Below are 19,236 nucleotides of genomic sequence, written 5' to 3' on the forward strand. Positions count from 1 at the left end.
ATATGTCCCACATCTATTGGTTGTATATGTATCCAAAAATTAGGTTTAGAGATGGATGATAGATACGTAGATTAGATAAATTGGTAATCAATGGAGAAATGGGAAGACAGATATTTTTTTCAAGCACATTTTCTAAAATATCAAATATATAAAATATGTGTATTTAATGAAAGAAATAAAATTAGACAGGAGACAATACAGATAATTTAGGAAGAAGTTATCAAGGGTGAATAATAGTATTCAGATATATCTGTCATAAGGCCCTACAAATACTAAAATTAGCTGTGATTTTTTTCTGTTAGTTCCCCAGGATTCTGCTAAAATCAGCATCCTCATGAGCACTGTTTAACACTATGGTGTAAATCATTTGCTGATGCCATAAGTTAAAAACAAAGCAAAAAACTATATTCAAAGTGGTGACTGAGCTATAGGAACATTTCCTTAAAAGATGAAGGCATAAGAGCATTTTCTACAACCGAGAACTAACTGTCATTCACCTGTGAATTAAATAAAGGAAATCAAGTCGGTGGGGGAATGAGCAGGCAGATCAATTGCATAGACCTTTGTCAAAGATAGAAATGTTTATATGGGAGTTCCATCGCTAAACAAAATGCAAATATTTTTTGCCACATATTTTTTTCAACCAACAACTGGATATCCGTAGCTTAAATAAACTCTTTCATCTTTTTTTTTTCATCCTTATCCTTGCTTTAAAAAAAAAGGAACACAGTATTTATTGAAGATTTTATGCACATACTGAGTCATAGCCCAATTTCTCAACCTCAAAGTCAATTTAGCAAATAGAAGTGATAGTAGGAAAAACATATAATGTCCTATTGGAAAGAACTGTCTTTCACTGTAGTGTGAACTTAATGACTGCATCACCTACCTTGAAGTGATTTTTAGGTTTAGTTATTCATTTAACAAAGGATTATCCAGTGCCCTCTATGTGGCAGGTACAGTGGCCACAAAGGTAAGCAAAAAGCTATGCTCCTTATCTTCATGGAGCTTATGATTTAATAAGAGATAAATATCCATCAAACAACCTCACAAATAAATGTACAACTGTAACTGTAATAAAAGCTAAAATGAGCATGGTGCACTACGGGCATACAGTAGGGAGATCTGACCTAATCACAGAGTTAAGACAAGTTAGGGGCCTTGTATCCTATTCCTGGAGTCTTGCTCATCAGCAAACAGGTGAAGGAAGTATTTGTAAGAATAGTATATCCTTCTGTACATCCCAAAGTCCTGTCCTATCCTGTGCACAGCCACTGACTACATACCTCTGCATCCAAAGCAGACTCAGCTTTCAGCTGGGCTTGCTGAGAGTGAGCCCAGCACATCATGGAAAATGAATTCATCACACTGTGGCACAAACCCCATATCATCCAACAGCTTCTTCAACCAGAGCAACTCAGTCTTGGTCCTTATTCATGAATGATGGTTGCAGAACCACTCTGGCTTTACAGGGATCTGGGTAGGATCCATTGCCCGACCCTGAACGTATTCATAGTGATGTGCTATATGGTTTAGGAGCCTTAGTAAATAAGCCAAGGTAGAACTGTATAAACCCACAACTTTCTTCAGGTAAGAAGTATGCTTCCAACCAGAAGTTCCTAACAGGAAGCAGCTATCAACATCAAAGAGGGGTACAGAAATCAATCCAGTACTAACCCCACAGTCTACCCTTTTCTTCCCTATCATCTGTGCCCCTAAAGTAGTCAGAGGAGTTCTCTAGCCAAAACTAACTCAGTACTTAAATGTCTTTGATAGGCCTGGGAAACAGAGCGCAGGAAGAAAAGTCGTGGCTCTTCACTCCAGCACTGGAATCTATTCTTGTTTTTCGTAGCAAGAGATGTTGATGCCTAAGGAACAGAAAGTGAACTTAAAATGCCTTTAATTTAGAAATTAGGTTTAAATGATTCCATATAACAAATCTGATTTAATTTTAAATTTTTGAATACATTTACTCATTCAAGAATGGCTTCAAACCCTCAGGGGGTGAGAGTTTGGGCAATTCTAGCTATCTTCTACCTTCAAATATAGCTTTCCTGAAATAAAAACAGGAAATCCAATTTGTAATCACAATAAAGTTTCTTATCCGAATCCAAAGGCCAGTTTTTTTCCCCTTGCAAACATAAGCGCCTTAGGAAGGGGCTGCATTCTGATATTCTTTGTGGCACTTGGCACAGTATCATTTCTGTGAAGGTGCCTTATAAGTAGCCTGGGGTGATTATGGTGGTGTAATTTTCATCACATTTTATATAACCACAGATAACCCAGGTAACTGTTCAAGTACAATGATGTTCAGCTTAACTTAAGTGGCTTTGTTCCAAACGAGGGCCTCTATTGTAAAAACAAAGCAGGTGTTACAACATAGAGATATTGAAGATAGGGGTCATTTTACATACTAATATGCACTCAAAAGTAAATCTAAGCTTCCCCACATTATTTCCAGGAATTGCTGTATACTTAAGATGAATCCATTAACTACACAACTAGACAAATGATGAAATTTTATGTTAGCAAAATTCCTGACATATTTCACACCTCTTACTCTATTTAATTACACTTTTTTCTTTTTACAAAGGAAAGCTTGCCTGCTTCTACACATTTTCAATTTTCTCTCTTATGTATTTCATATTAAAATTTCAAAATAATTTGATCAGAGATCCAGTGCACAAAGGTGCCTAAGTGAATAATAAACACCAAAAACACTTGCATGGCTGCAGCAGTGGGATTCCCATCAGCGATGTCAACAGTGATGCCAAGAAGACAAAAGAAGAGGGAAGGAGCTGATAAGAAAATCCATAGAATAAACAGGCTTCATTAATTTCTGAACAGGCTACATAAATCCATTAATGCCTACAGATTAATAACATAGTCATATAAATGAAGTTACTGCATACGTGTTTTCTGAAAAATATCATTGCTAATTCATCTTTTACTGTCAAAATTTCATTATTCAAAATGTATATATATTTTGAGTAATATCTTCTCAAGAAAGTAATGCTTTCTTGAGTAATACTCAAGAAAGTAATACCCTCAATTCCCAAGTACTATAGTTTATATGTGACCAGTTTTTGATCTAATAAAATATATAAAAATGTAAAGTTGAACCTTAGATGTCTATCTAGTGCTTATTCTGAGCGGCGATGAAATAATGGAATAGAACACAGCAAAAGGCTGAAAGAAGGAAGGGCTGCAATTTGGAAGTGCAGAGAAGCATTACTTCGGAAATGTGTCCAGACAAAGAGAACTCATTCAAGGGACATGGATAAGGGCCAGGTGGACTAAGGAAGAGGTAGTCTATCTGGGTGTCTCAAAAAGGAAGTTTTCATTCTGGAATCTGAAAAGAGAATGAATGTACCTGAAAATCAAACCAGCAGAGAGTGTTTCAAGAACTAGAGTTAGAGAGAAAGAATCAACTAGAGATAGGTACATCAGACATAGGAAGGGAAACCTGTAGCTAACTGATAGCTTCCATAAAGACAAATTGAAGAATAATACTGTGTATGGTTTACAAATGCAGGCAGTATTTTTCTGGAGGTGTCCTTGTAGTGAATCTACTATCTTTATATTTGCCATGTTAAAGATACTACTGAGCTGTCCAGAGGGCAGTCAAGGAAAAAAGATTTTTGTCCATAGGGTTGTGGTCTTTGAGAAATCTTGGAGCTCCTGTGTGATTAGGAAGTTACCAGAAACAGAACATGCTGTGAGTGTCTGTGTTTGAAGTGAAAGGAGGGAGATGGTGATAATGGCGACGAGTTTGCCCCTTTTTGACAAATCTTACTCTCTGCTTATTTATATCCAATTACCATCATCATCACCCTCATCTCCAGTGATTACCCAAGTCTCTTGTTCACACTCTTCTCAACTCTGTCTACATCTACCTCCCCCTCAAATACACACTGAAGTTATTAAGAATTGAAAGAACAAATTGTTTGCCCATCTCATAATCATCTGTCCTAAAGGTCATTTAAACATTTAATCAAACCTGCAGTCCTCCAGGGGAACCTGTGAGTCATGCCGTTCATCCCACACGTGCAAGCGGGGCTTTGTGTCAGTCTTAGGAATGATGTAGACTGGTCCCACAAAGAAATCAGTAACAGGGACATTTTCTGTCATTAGGCAGAGAACAAAAAGCTAACAGTTCCCTGGACTTTACTGAAACTTTCGCACCAATTAATGAAATCCCTATGGAAAGCATCATGCCAGAATCCAAGGAAGCTGGCCATGTATTGACATGTCAACTAACACTCCTGCAAAAGAGGGGGTAGGTGAGCATCCTAAGTCAATATGAATTATGTGGTTTTTCTGCTACTTTGGATCAGCTACACTGCTGCTCCCTTTCACAAGTACAAATACACAAAAGAGGGCTTCTGTTTCATAAAAGTGACTCTGACAAATGACACTCCTCAGGGTGCTGATCCCAACACTGGCAGCCAGCCCGTTCTGTGCCCTCAGTCTGCCGGTACTTTTCACTTCCAAAGCTATCAGCCTGCTTCAGACCTATGCCTTCACTCTGACTAGGGACAAAGAAAAGATCACAGTGGAAATCCCTCTGCATGCTGCTAATAAGCCTATTTAGAGTCAATGAGAAAGCCTCATTTTGCACCACCAATAAAGGCCTTTAAGAGTACTACTGAATCAGAAAAACCAAAATGTTTCTATGTACTCCCTGTCCTCCTTTTACATCAGCCTGAAAGGTGACGCTCGGTAAAATATTGGACACGATGACCTCTAAGTTTCCTTCCTTCTCTAATGTTCTCTGGTTCTCTGTTGGCCAGCAGGATTTAAATTTTCTTTAAATTATCTCATATTCTGATGGATTCCTGAGCCCTTTTTCAGTTTTAGGTAATCTCCCTGTGGTTTGCTGAATTGGCATATCTGAAGTCTAGGATCTCTCTTGGCAAAGAACTGAATATTGCTCCCATCCAACAGCTTAAGTAGCACTGCCTATTTTCTTTCTGAAAGAGATCTGGGTAGGAGGCAGGTATACAGCATCTTTCCACCTCCCACAGAAGCGCTAGGGAAAGCTTTGTTGTTCCTGAACCACAAACAAAAGGATAATTCAAACCAGCAATAATGTCCTTAATGAAAAATAATAATCATTTTCCCAAATGAAAATCTATAATTCTAACCATTTGATTACAGTGATGTAAGCAAACAAATCTGCAGCTAAAGGTTATATATGGGTCAGAGATTTAATGGAAAGTGATACATGGGTAGAATGACATCACCTACTTGTCAGAATAGTAACTCCTCTACCACATCCTACGTCAGCCCACCGTTGGGGTGTAAGGGAAACGTGCATAAACCGATAAGTACCCATTTCTAAACATAATGCAAGTTTGACATTTAAGCTCAATAGTTTAGCTATAGAGCACGTTGGTAACAAAAAAAGAAACCAGAGCAATTTGAGTGACCTTTGTGAAAGACAGGCGTAAAGGTAGCAACCACCACTCTCACCACCAAAATCTAAAAACATGGAAAATTAGCATTTATCAATATTTCTCAGAGATTAAGTTACCTACCCAAGATTCCACAGCTAGGGAGCAGTGTTTGAGTGTCTACTAACAAGGCTGGGAATTATTAGACACAGAAAGCATAACAGAAACATTTAGTTCCTCTTGGGTCTTATGGTCCAGTTGATAAACCTGCCAGCACTTTGAACAGATTTTCACTTACTGCAAAGAAAAATGCTTAGCTCTATTACTGTCTATCTAGGTGGCAAGTAGCACAACCCCACCATCGGTAAAATAATATTTTGGTAGACTAGAGGGCATGTTGTAAAAGGAACCCAAAGGAGAATTATTTTGATAAAGTTAGGGACACTCTCTAATATGTGTGTTTTATAATTCTGCAACTTACGTAGAAATATATCTGAATGACATATTGTTGAAAAGCTGTCTATCATTTTAATTTTAATAAATGAAATCACATTTTATATTCACTGACTGGGAAGTCAGTATTTAGGAAATCTGTGATATATTAGTTTAATATAAATAATTTGTGTGTATTGCAAATATTCACCTCTTGACTTAATTCAGAATTTTTATATAAAAACAAAAATTTAATTCTTTAATATCATCTTAAAATGAGGGATGTTCATGCCATGTTAAATAAATAATTTCCATTTATTTATAATACATTGTATTAATTAGGATGCTTGCAGTTGAAAATGATAGACAATCCAATCCAAAATAGCTTTAAAAATTGTTGTTCTATAGGTCTATCACCCTAGACTTCTGCTGTCCAATATGATAGTCATTAGCCACATTTAAAGGTAAAGAAATTAAGGTTGCATTTACATTTAAATGCAAAGTAATTAAAGTTAAATACAATTTGAAATTTGATTTTTTTCAGTTTGCACTAGCCGTATTCCATCAAGTGACCAATGGCCACATGTCACTAATGGCTACTCTATTGAACAATGCAGATATGGAAAAATCTTCTTCACCTCAGAAAGTTCTATTAGATAGTGCTGGCTTCAAAGAAAAGGAAGTTGTTAAATCAGTAAGCAACAGTATCTATTATATTCCCTATGTAGCAGGCAATAATCTTTATGCATATTATTTCCTTTAACATCCCAACCACTCTATGCGGCAAGTGTTGTTATAATGTATTAGTCTGGACTGTAGGTTGCTAGCTAAAAATGGGAAAGCATAATTAGGAGAACCTTGAACTATCTCACATACCTACAAGAAGAACCTGGTTAAGGTCCTCATCACCATCAGAATTATTTCCATCTGTCACCTTTATTCTGTTGCACAAGTCAATATTATTCCTCCAGGTCACCTTCCCCCTTGTGGTGGAAACTTTCCAGCCTCATATCTCACAGCCTCAAACTACTGCCACCCACCCCCTGAGAGAGAATGATCCTCCTCCTTTCATTCCCATTTTAGACATTACCTGGAAGGACTCTGTTAATTTAGCTTTGGTGAAGAGCTCAGTGTTAAATCAATCAGTTGTGGCTGAAGAGACCCCGGCGAGAGGATCAGGGTTGTAGAAGAGAGATATGGCCAGAGGGGCTCCACTTATGGACAGGGAAACAATTTCTAGAGAAACTGGAACGCCAGGGTCCTCTCCTTCAACACATTTCTGAGTCCTCAAGGCTCTATCTCAGGCCCTCTGCAGTTTCCACTCCACATACCTTCTGGGTCTGTCTTGCCAAGTCCCATTAACATACTAGTGAGCCCCCAATTCTGTCTCAGCAAGACCTTGTATTCTTAGCTTCAGACTCACATAACCAACTAACCCCTTCCCAGACATCTGCAGCTATATATTTCATAGGCTCCTTAAACTCAGTGTATCCCACAAAATTCATCATCCTCCTTCCTCCCTTCCCCAATCATTCATTATATCAGGAATGCTCTTTCAATCAATGACCAAATTTCCCATTCCAAGAATCAAGGCATCAACCATGATTTGTTCTCTCTTTAAAAATCCAATTAATTGCCAAGCCCTACATATATCCCTAAAATGTCTTTTTATTAATATATCCATCTACTTCTGTCCATTCCTAGTACAGTGCAACCATCATAGGCTAGGCCACTATCATTTCTGGAGAATTACTGTAATATCTCATGGGTCTCCCTTCCTCCAGTGTTATGCCTCACCAATACATTATCCATATTACAGCCAGAATAATCTTTCTCAGATGGTGATTCTATTATTCTGCTCAAAACCTTCTGGTGCCCATTCGTTGACTTTCAAAACATTTTTCAACTGCCACTTGAGGCATATAAAGTCTTATATGATCTGTCCCTTGCCTGGGTTTCTATCCTTACTCTCTTACTATCCTCCTCTCCTAGTCTCTACAACTGCCATCCCTTCTCTTGCCCCCTGATCTTTGTGCCTCCCCCTGGTTAAAATAATAATACTACTGATCACCTGTTTTTATTTTATTTTAATTCTGCTCATATTTTAGTCTCAACTTCAATGACATCAATCTTCTCCCTTAGGCTACATCAGTTCTCCCTGCTACATGCAGGCTATTCACTTAACATAACACATTGCATTGCAGGAACTGGGCTAAATTATTCACCTTCCCAATTAGACTGTAAGCCCCATGAGGACAAGAACCATTTTCGTTTTGCTCACCAACATGTCCTTGACATCTAATAGATAGTGCTTGACAAAGAGCAGAAAATAAGCCGAATTTAATTCTTTCATTTATTCCACAAATATTTTAAGGAAGTCTATTTGTGTCAGATGCCACCCGAGGCACCGAGATGCAGCTGTGAATGAAACAAAATCACTTGCTCATGTTCTTGCAGGGTAAAAAACCCCAATAAACTAATAATTTTTTAGAAAATGCTTGAATTATATAAATAAATACAGTTTTAACATTCGTATAACTTTCTACATTTTTAAAATTGTATAAATGAAACCTTTTTAAATGACATTTTCCATTATGTACTCCAAGTTATCTTTTCATTATTCTGTTACCTCATTAGAGGTAGTATGGAAATAAAGTACTTTCCCCTCAAATAGTAAAAATGTAATTTTTTTTTAGAAAAACAAAACACTACGGAGCCATGGCATTTATAATGAGGTAACCAAATATTCCAATTAAATATTCAGGTAACCAAATACTCCAATTATTCAGGTAAACACATATTCCAATTAAAATTTGACTGATTTTATAGGACACAGGCCTATATGTGTTTCTGGAATCATATTCCCATCTAAATTAGCATCGCAGTCAGGAATTTAAAGACAAACTATCAGAATAGTTCTTTTTCTTCTTAAATTACAATAAAAACCCTTGTATAACTATGCTGAGCTTTTTCTTTTATTAAAAAATATTATCCCAACAATTAAAATATTTATCAAATGCATGCAAGCTAGGCACCATGCATCGTATCTACATCGCTTTAATAAATAACAGGAGGACTATTTGGCCATACGATATAGACCAATTAATTAACTTAACAGACATATAATGCTAAGCATATGCTAAGTCCTGAAGATACAGACCCTGCTTACTAGCAACTTACAAACTATTGTCTGATTATTATCTTCCCCACTAAATATAAGCTCCTTGAGGGCAGATGTTTAGCACAATATAGAGTTTAACAAATGTCATAAGTAATCAAAAAATAATCAAGACTCTTCAGTAGGTTTTCTCAATTAGCCTTAGTAAGCTCTAATCACACTTTATGTCTCCTTTGCCCTACTGTATCCGATCCTTTGTTCAGCTAGTTAGTTCTTTTGTTTAGCTATGTTCTTAAGAGTTTGTGGTAATTCTCTCGTATTTCAACAAATCGTATCTATGAGACTCTCTCAAATCCCCTGAGTTGAGAGGAATCCCAAGATAAAACAGAGAATAAATATTATTTCTGAAATATAAATAGTCTCCTGTATTTATCTGCTTTGTATCATTTTGGGAAAAGAGGAAAAATCAAGTTTTCCTAATATTGAATCATCTATACATTGTTCCTTTTTTAAATTTTGTTTGGTTTTAACGAATTGGTTCCCTCAACTGAAGTGTAATAACCATTTAAAGGAAGACAATTTCTCCTAATATTTCTGTATTTTTCTAAACTTTATCATCCTCTCTGGCCCAAGCCTTACCATAGTTTTTCAAATAATTGGCGATCAAAAATGCTGAACTGTCACCTGTTTGCCTATATTCTCTTTTCCATTTCTGCGTTCTTCAGTGTAATATTCCAGAGATTGTGTTTATTCAGATACGTTCATCTTTCAATCGATCAAGCTAATGCCAGCTTCTGTTGTGGGTTTTGCAGAAAGGATTTCCTAGACTCCTGAATTCATTTTTTTCTCTCTGTAGGATGAGCATTTTTCTGTTTTAAATTATTGTCTGAAAAAATGTGAGCATTTATGTACTCTTGAAATTTTAACTAGAATTGCTTCACTTCTAAAAATGTTAGTTTCTCAGACCAAATGCATCAATCTGACCCCCTAGAAGTCAGGCGCTTCACAAAGAGGGAATACATAAGCTTAGATGGCCATCGAAAAAACATACGGGCCCACATACCAGGAAAAATAGTAGAATGGGTCAGTGCAACGCAGCCCCACTTTGGGAAAGGTCGTCAGAGCAGGAAAGGATGAAGGAAAGAAGCAAGTATCAAATCAGACTGCAGTCCTATCATCGTTAGGTAGCTACAGGGCTTTAGACAACTAACTTGACCAGATGAGCCTCAATTTCCCTTTCTGCAAAGTGAGGAAACTGAGCTAAATAATCTCTAAGGACCTCTTCAACTCCTCCACTCTATGTATATTTATGATTGACAGTACAGTGTTTTAAGTTTTCAGAATATTTTTTGTTTCTGGCATAGCAAACTTTACAATCTGCTTTGCAGATTTTGAAGATACAGGTGCATCTGTGTACATTTCTTTAAATTTAGTAATTTAGTAATTAAGCGTCCCACTTTCAAATTTACTAATGAGAAAAACGCGCGCACACACACATATACATATTACTCCGTCATTATACTTTACTGATTTGAATACATCAGTAGAGTAAGTATATAAAGCAGGCTACTGATTGCATGTTTTTTGTATTGACAATGTATAGGTCAAGTCTTATTTAGACTACCTTCTGTAAGACACCTTGAGTTTATCAGTAACCTTTAGCACAGATGAATGTTTATTTTGCTAATTTAGCTTCAGGTGCTATGGTTATCATTATAAACTAACTCTAATATTCTCTATTACTCAAAGTATACCCTAGAGCTCACCAGGATCCATGTCACCTGGGAACTGGTCAGAAATGCAGAATGTCTACCTCCAGAGCTACAAAATCAAAATCTGCATGTTAACAAGGTGCTCAAGTGATTTGTGTGCACACTAATGTTCTAGAAATGTTGTTAGACATAGTACTTCCCATATTGCTTTAAAATAGTTTAAAATCGATGTGTATTTTTTCTTTAAGAGAATGAACAAATGAGTAAACTAACTGTAATTTAGCAACGTGAACTGCTATAATTCAATGTCATTGGACTTACAGGTATAGAAACTTCTAGTTGATAGTTTCTCCTATTTTGCTTTTTGCTTAATGTAGTCATAGGTCTACTCTAATACAAGGCAAGGGGCCAGGGAACTGGATGTAAAGGTTTATGCTGTTCAAGACCCACTACAAAGACTACATATATCATTGAAAATCAATGTGAAGAATATTTAAAAATTTACTACTTTATAAAGGATTAGGTAATAACCAATATGTTATTTTTGCTTCACTTTATAGTTGGTGATTAAAATTCCAAAATGTATTGCATCATACATAAAGTATCATAAAGAGCAAAAACAGAAAGATATTTTTCAACTATGTGGTAAAATGTCTAATATAAGTAAATAATAAATGGAGGATATAAATGTCAAGGACAAATCCAAATAAAAGAAACCAGGATCCTGGCTGCAGCTCTAAGATTAACACTGTGATTTGTCAATAATTCACTTTATTTCTCTGGGTTCTAGTTTCTTCACTAGAAAACAAGAGATTGATTCTTATTTTACATCCCAGCTCTAAATTCTGAAATCTAGTATGTCTGAAATCAATGCCTGTTTTGTCATCTCAGATGGATCTATTGAAATTCAACATGAAATATCAGAAACAGCAAAAATAAGTCATCCTTGGATTTCTGCTATTTTACTTGCGAAGAACAAGAGCATATGGATGGCCACCTCCTCGTGCTAATGTAAATGCATTCTCCCCGACAGAGTTTTACTCTAGGCAAGGGGAAAAAGGGGGTGGAAGAACACATTTTAATTCAGGGGAACCTACCTGGGTTATCTTTCACTCTGAATCACCAAATCAAATTATATAAATTCATCCCCCTTGATGACTACCTACTTCCTTCATATGGTCTCTATGAGTCCTGAGTGAATACAGGAGAGCTTATACCTTTCATGACTTCGCAAAACAAACAGAGGACTGCTGAGAGGTAGTTATACCTGAAAAGTTACCTAGTTAATCTAGCACCAGAAAATAAACTGACAGGTCTTTCAGGGAGCTAATTATTGAGCCTGTTATTTGGTTCACTGACAGGATTGCTTGTTTATGGGAAGAAACATATTTGTGCATTGCTTTTTCCATTACCGCTATTTCTATCATCATAAATAAGAATCAATAGGCCATTTTGCATAGCATATGCTCACCACTATTTAGTATCTGAATGTCAGTTGTATGCAGGCTAAGCAGCAGTGCCCCAGCCTCCTGGCTGAGAATTAAAACCTAACAAAGAAAACACCTCAAATTCCACAAGACAGCGTATATGTCTTTAGGAGCTCCTTGAGAGCAAGGGAGGTCTGTCGTTTGTCTCTCTATCTGAAGCACAGTGCCTGGCACATGGTGGGCTTCGAAATGTATAAACAACTAAATGAATAATGAATGAATGGATGGATGAATGAAACAAAGGAAAGTTTTAAGTACTTACTGGGTCAGTCAAGGGATGTTGTTTTGATAAGGGCACAGCTATTTACAATTCTTGATGGAGAAAGGAAGGAAAAGACCCGGCCTGAGTCCAGAGGGAGCTGGCTATTGTTTAGCAGCTTAACCCACATACTCACGTATCTGCAATATTCACTATCGAGTCCTCACTATATAATACAAGAAATCAGAACGACAGTCATCTAAAAAGTAAAGCAAAACCTCTGAAGAAAGACTCCCTACTGCCAATGAGAATATTGCTGGACAAAACAAGGTCAAGTAAGGGACTGATCAGAGAAAAGATAAGAATGAGAAAAAATGAGGTGATGAAGGGAGAGGAATTGTGGCAGAGCCCTGAGTGGGGAATAAGTGTGTGAAAAATGTGTAAAGACAGGGAGAGGATGAAGACGCAATTCTCAAGAGAGTCTGTGGGTGTCTGGGTTTTGGAGAGTGGAAAGACATTAAGCCTGAGAGTACAATGAGGGAGGAAGAGAGGGAGGGAGAGGTCAGATAAAAGTCTATAAAATAACACCCATCACCACTGATAACAAGTATAAAAGAGTCCTTTTTTCTTCTCGAGAAAGACAAAGGGAATTTTAAGTAGGATTAAGTAGTAGTAGCTTTCAGAACTCAGCAGCTCTCAGAAGCAATAATAACTACATAAATAGCTAAGTGGATGGTAGGAATTACCTCACTTGGAATTTGGCCAGCAAATCAAAAGTTAGCAGTAATATCACATCTTTTTGAAAGCTTTCCTGAGATTCTAGAGGGGAAAATTATCTCAGAAAACTGTTTCTACTGAGTAAATTTCAGGAAGAAATGCTCCTCACTGCTTGAAGATGTTCTGTCTCTGGAAAACTGGTAAGACAGAAGCCCGTCCCTGCTGGGAAGCACTCTCTCATCCATGTAAATACATTGCCAATATTGCCCCCAGTGGAAGCAAATAATTACATTCGCAGATTACTGTCACCTAATGTAAAATTGTACTCAACACATGTAACCTACCAATGATGTTCTGAATGCACAAAAAGGGGCTCATGGATATCTCACTTTCAGAGAGTGCCTTAACTTTTTGACTCATTGCAGGTAGTTAAAATGTAAACTTTTTAAGGCCACATTTTAAAACACTTTGCAAACGCTGGACACCTCTACTCATGAACATCCTGTAAATTTTTCAAGTCCATTTGATCACTAACATGCCAGATCATCTTCCCCGCTCCCCTAAAACAGAGATGAAAACTGGGCATAATGGCAATTTGGGGGACAAATACCTTCTCTCATCATCTGAAAATTGTCATATGTTGCTTTTTTAAAAAATTAAATTAGTGTTATTTGTTTTCTACCCAGAGACAAGTTATTTTGGTATCACCCACAATGGAATTTGCATGAAAATCTGTTTATTGACCCAGTTCCCTAGGGGTACATTTGCCCTAGCACTTGGAGTAAACACCATTTTCATTGCACTAGAAATAGTTCTAATTGGACAAATTGTTATAATTTTAGCAACACCCAAATAAATCAAAGGAATTGGAGGCAGACATGCCACAGAATCTGGATTCGACCACAAACCAGTTCAGTATTTGTGCCTGAAATAAAAGTCTAGTCATATACCATCTACAGATGCTAGAGGAACAGCTACATACCTTGACTGAACTTAGAAAAAAACATTTTTAATTGTACTTTAAGCTCTGGGATACTCGTGCAGAACATGCAGGTTTGTTACATAGGTATACATGTGTCATGGTGGTTTGCTGCACCTATCAACCTGTCATCCAGGTTTTAAGCCCCCAATGCATTAGGTATTTGGCCTAATTCTCTCCCTCCCCTTGCCCCAAACCTGACAGGCCCCAGTGTGTGATGTTCCCCTCCCTGTGTCCATATGTTCTCATTGTTCAACTCCCACTTACAAGTTTAAAAAAAAAAAAGAAAGAAAATATGAGTTCAGAGAAACTAGTTGTTCTGAAAACAGCCTATTGAAAAGTTATGTGACTGGTTAACTGTGTGTGTGTGTGTGTGTGTGTGTGTGTGTGTGTGTGTGTGTGTATGAGTTCATCCATTTCATTAACTGGCGTATTTTCACTAATACAGTCTAAATAACAGGAAATGAATTTATAGAGAATCAAACAGTAACATTCAGAACTCAAAGTCAAGCATAGTGTAAAATATATCTCAGTGGAAAGCATGTAAGTGTCTAAATTCTCCTTCCAAACCCTTTTATAAACTCTGTCTTTTCCATTATCCCTTGACATGTATCATCCTCTCCAAGAAGCTGCACCTCTTTACTGGTGTTCACGTACCTCCACGTCATGCCCTACTCTATGCCTTTGTGCTGTTCACTCCCCCTTTCCTCTCATCTTGGATGTCTTTCCCAAATCCTTCTTGTTATCAAACACTCATCTCCTCCACAGAGCTTTGGATGTTACAATGTTAACTTACACACATCTTCTGAACTTCCCTAATTATGTATATCCAAATTTAGCATTTCATCATAGAACTCTCCTCTCTGATTACATGTATGTTTGTGTGTACCTTTTTTTCCCTCAACCAAATCACATGATTTAAAGGTAACACTGGTCTTTAATGCCTGTCCTTAAAGTTTCCATCAAGATCCTACTCTGCATTTAATCTCTTTCACTAGTTATCCCTTCTCTTTTCTTTTTTTGAAAACATGCTTAAATGTGCCCTATCCTGAAGAAATCTCAATTCTCAAGCTCTCCCACCATATCTACTTTCTTTCCCTCAAAACTTCTTGAAACAGCATCCCTTCCTCCACTTCTATTCCGTTCTCTCTCAACCCCTCCAATTTGGTTACCCAGGCACACCCTTCTCTCTCAGCCACAGATCCCTGCAGCACTGAATCCTCATGCACCGTCTTTCTCCTGGAGACTGGGACAACCTTGACTCCTGGATCATCTCCTTCCCCCAAGCCCAGCATTCTCTGTGTTCTTTCCTGGTTCCTGCCCTTGAATTCTCAGTCATCACTCCTCATCTTTCCTCAGTCTCCCAAGGCAATTGCATCTCTGCTTTTGTCTTTAACTTCGAAATCTCCAAGATTCCCTAATCTCAAATTTTAGTGAACTCTCTGTGGGGTCCCAGACCTTATGCTGCCACCTGCTGGCCAGTTCCATGGGGCTATCTCAGAACAAAATTCAAGTTTATTCCCAAACACCTAACCATTCTATTTACTTTATTTTTCCTCTGTTAACTAATCACATCACCAGTTTCCTAGAACTCCCTGATAGAGGTTTAACATCAGCATCCTCCATGACTTAACGATCTTCGCCCCCAGCATCAACCACTCAGCGTGTACTATAAATATAACGCTACCTACCAGAGCGTCTGTCCTCTGTGTTACATCCCTACCTAGCTCTTTTTTTTTTTTTTTTTTCGTGACCCAGTCTCACTTTGTCGCCCAGGCTGGAGTGCAGTGGCGCGATCTTGGCTCACTGCAACCTCCACCTCCCGGGTTCAAGCAATTCTCCTGCCTCAGCCTCCCAAGCAGCTGGGACTACAGGTGCCCGCCACCACGCCGGGCTAATTTTTTGTATTTTTAGTAGAGACGGGTTTTCACCATGTTGCCTAGGCTGGTCTCAAACTCCTGAGCTCAGGCAATCCGCCCACCTCGGCCTCCCAAAGTGCTGGGATTACAGGCGTGCACCACCGTGCCCAGCCCCTAGTTAGCTCTTCTTAGACCATGACTGCCTGTCCCCAGCATACTGGATGAGACCTCACTGACCTGCCCCTATTTTCTCCCCTGAACCCCAATCCTCCTGACACTTCTTCCAGGCAAATCTTCTTGAACCAAGTGTCTGAGCAATTCTCTAGATGAAGAGCCTCAAGACATTGTGTCCTACTGGTAGAATAAAGCCCAAATTCCTTAACTCTGGAACTTCTAGAAAGAACTTCAAGGCCGTGCATGACCTGGCTGCAGACTATCACCATAGCCTCGGCTGTCATCACGCTTCCTCTCACAATATTCACTCTGGCTCCAACCTCCCTGAACTATTTTTTTTTTTCCTGTACTTTGAACAAAAGAGCCTTACTCCGGCGCTAGAGCTTGTCATGCACTCCTGTCATATCTTTACACAGCTGACCACTTCTTGTCATTCAGGTCTTATCTCAAATGTCACCTCCTCTGGCAAAGCACACTCGGACCACACAATCTAATTACCTTCCTCCTCCTAATACCCAGGTGAGTCTTTCACAGTTAATCTGTTGTATTTCTGCTAAGCACATCTCAGCATCTGAACACATCTGTTCATTTATGTTTATTATGGAGTGTCCGTCTCCGCACACTCAAATGTAAGCCCCATGCGCATAAATATTGCTTTTCTTCACTCAACCCAGCTCCTGGAAAAGTACCTGGCACACGGAAGCCTGAAATCAGATTCCTCCACGGCGTGGCACCCATTTCCACCTCCTTATTCTGTCTCTGTTTATATGTCTGTGCTAGCTTTTAGCACATTACATCTTTTATTTGAACAGCTATTTCCAAAGAAAGTGAAGAGGAGGGAAAGGAGGACATATCAAAGTCTGGGGGTGGCGGGGTACAAGAAGGAATGAATCATTTCTGAAACACACATTCAAGTTGTGTAGTTTTCAGTGTAAAGGATTTGTGCATTTTTGTTAAAATTGGCCCTTGTGTTAAAATTGGCCCTTCGTGACCCAGTCTCACTTTGTCGCCCAGGCTGGAGTGCAGTGGCGCGATCTCGGCTCACTGCAACCTCCACCTCCCGGGTTCAAGCAATTCTCCTGCCTCAGCCTCCCAAGCAGCTGGGACTACAGGTGCCCGCCACCACGCCGGGCTAATTTTTTGTATTTTTAGTAGAGACAGGTTTTCACCATGTTGCCTAGGCTGGTCTCAAACTCCTGAGCTTGCATGTTGCATGCTTTTGATTCTGCTATAAGAAATATTCTTTAAATTTCATTTTCTATGTGCTAGTTTCTAATATATGTATTAAAAATGAATGTTTATATTGACCTCATAGCTGTAACCTTGCTAAATTTACTACTCAGTTCTAGGTAACTTTTAAAATTATGTGGTTTTGGGCCAGGCACAGTGGCTCATGCCTGTAATCCCAGCACTTTGGGAGGCCGAGGTGGGCGGATCACAAGGTCAGGAGTTTGAGACCAGCCTGGCCAATATGGTGAAACCCCATCTCTACTAAAAATACAAAAATTAGCCGAGCATAGTGGCACGCGCCTGTAGTCCCAGCTAGTCAGGAGGCTGAGGCAGGAGAATCGCTTGAAACCAGAAGGCGAAGGTTGCAGTGAGCCAAGACTGTGCCACTGCACTCCACTCCAGCCTGGGCGAAAGAGCAAAACTCCGTCTCAAAAAAAAAAAAAAAAAAAAAAAAAAAAAAAAAAAAAAAAAAATGCAGTTTTTCTTATGTGCACAATCATCTGAAAATATAGTTTTAATCATATGTTCAAAAATGCTTATTCAATATCATTATTATTTTTAAGCACAAGCTATGGAAAGTAAGGCATCAAAAAATCATGCATGTTTCGGGATAGCTACTATGCAGGATTTAAGAAAATAATAGTATTATAGGGGACAGAGATTAAAATAGTTGAAAAATACTGTCTTATAGCAACTTATTATGATGCATATTACATTTTGAACTCTTGGAGAGCAATACCATGTCTTGTTTATTTGTCTATATTCCAGCAAACCTAATAAAGTACATTTTCCAAAGTAGACAATAAATGTTTTCCAGATACCCCAGTACTATATGCATGGTATATGTTCAATAAAATCTTGCTGATCGATTGAAAGAACCAATAAATTTAAGTTTGTTGAATGATCAGTGTATGCTCAGCCCTGCTGAGACACTATAACAAGAAGACACACAAAAAAATAGAAAATACACTCATTGTTATCCATAAACATCATTTATCAGGTAATGCTGAAACAAATGCACCACAGAAAACATTTGAGTGGTTACCTGTGCATTTCTTTATATGACTGTTCCTTTTCCCATGTGATCCTAACTTGCAGCCAAAATTCTCCTCCCAAAATTCTGCAAACCACACATTTCTTCGATTGTTGGCAAGAGTTCGGCTTCTAAAGTATCGATCAAATCCTATTTCAAAGGAGAAAGGTAAGATTTTAATATTCTTTCAAAATTAAATATTGTCAGAACTTTCGAATGGACATTATATTGTGATCACTGCATGAAAAGAAACACACACACACACACACACACACATAACAAACGAGAGAAAGCCAGTAGCCCATAAACAAGGCTTCTCTTATGGCAAAAGCCAAGGAGGGTTAATGGACAATCCCCCCACACCATCACCACTACTCAAGCACCTGGATCTATGAATAGGTACAACAGGAAAGCCTGGTATCAGTGTCCTTCTTATACCCTCCCCTACTCTACTTCTCCCAGAGGCAGGAACCAGTGACTTCATGCTGAATCCTGAATACTCAGAACCCAACTTAAACTTCCCTCATTCTTTCCTCTTTACTAGCAGGGATCAATGTTCCAGACTTTCCTGTGTTTCCACATACTTCAAAGTTTCTCTCTCCTATATGTTCTGTTTTCAGCTAATTCAATAAAGCAATCATGTTAATGTCATCTTATGGAGTTATGGGTAAGAGAACTCAAGTGTCAGTTTGCTCAGGTAACCACTTATTGAAGGGAGACCCCCTGGAAATAATGTCTTACTCCAAAGGATAATGTTAAAAGTGAGAATTTCAGTTACTGTCAAACTGATTGGAAAATATGTTTAGAAGATAGACTGCCTCTCAGGATGCTCCAAGTCTTTCCTGTTGCATTTATTTACCCATAGGATAGGCCCAGCATCATATATTCATTTTCTATAAA

General features: G+C 38.2%; 1 protein-coding gene across 2 annotated transcripts in view; it reads right to left on the bottom strand.

Moving 5' to 3' along the window:
- Positions 1-19,236, bottom strand: part of GRM8 (glutamate metabotropic receptor 8) — an 814,595-nt gene that overhangs the window by 436,385 nt on the left and 358,974 nt on the right. For both annotated transcript variants that reach the window (XM_074036649.1, XM_065542532.2), the window contains exon 6: positions 18,349-18,486. In XM_074036649.1, coding sequence (XP_073892750.1) covers positions 18,349-18,486 — 138 coding nt within the window. The remainder of the gene's footprint in view (positions 1-18,348; positions 18,487-19,236) is intronic.

This window comes from Macaca fascicularis, chromosome 3, assembly GCF_037993035.2.
Source record: "Macaca fascicularis isolate 582-1 chromosome 3, T2T-MFA8v1.1".
NCBI lineage: Eukaryota > Metazoa > Chordata > Mammalia > Primates > Cercopithecidae > Macaca > Macaca fascicularis.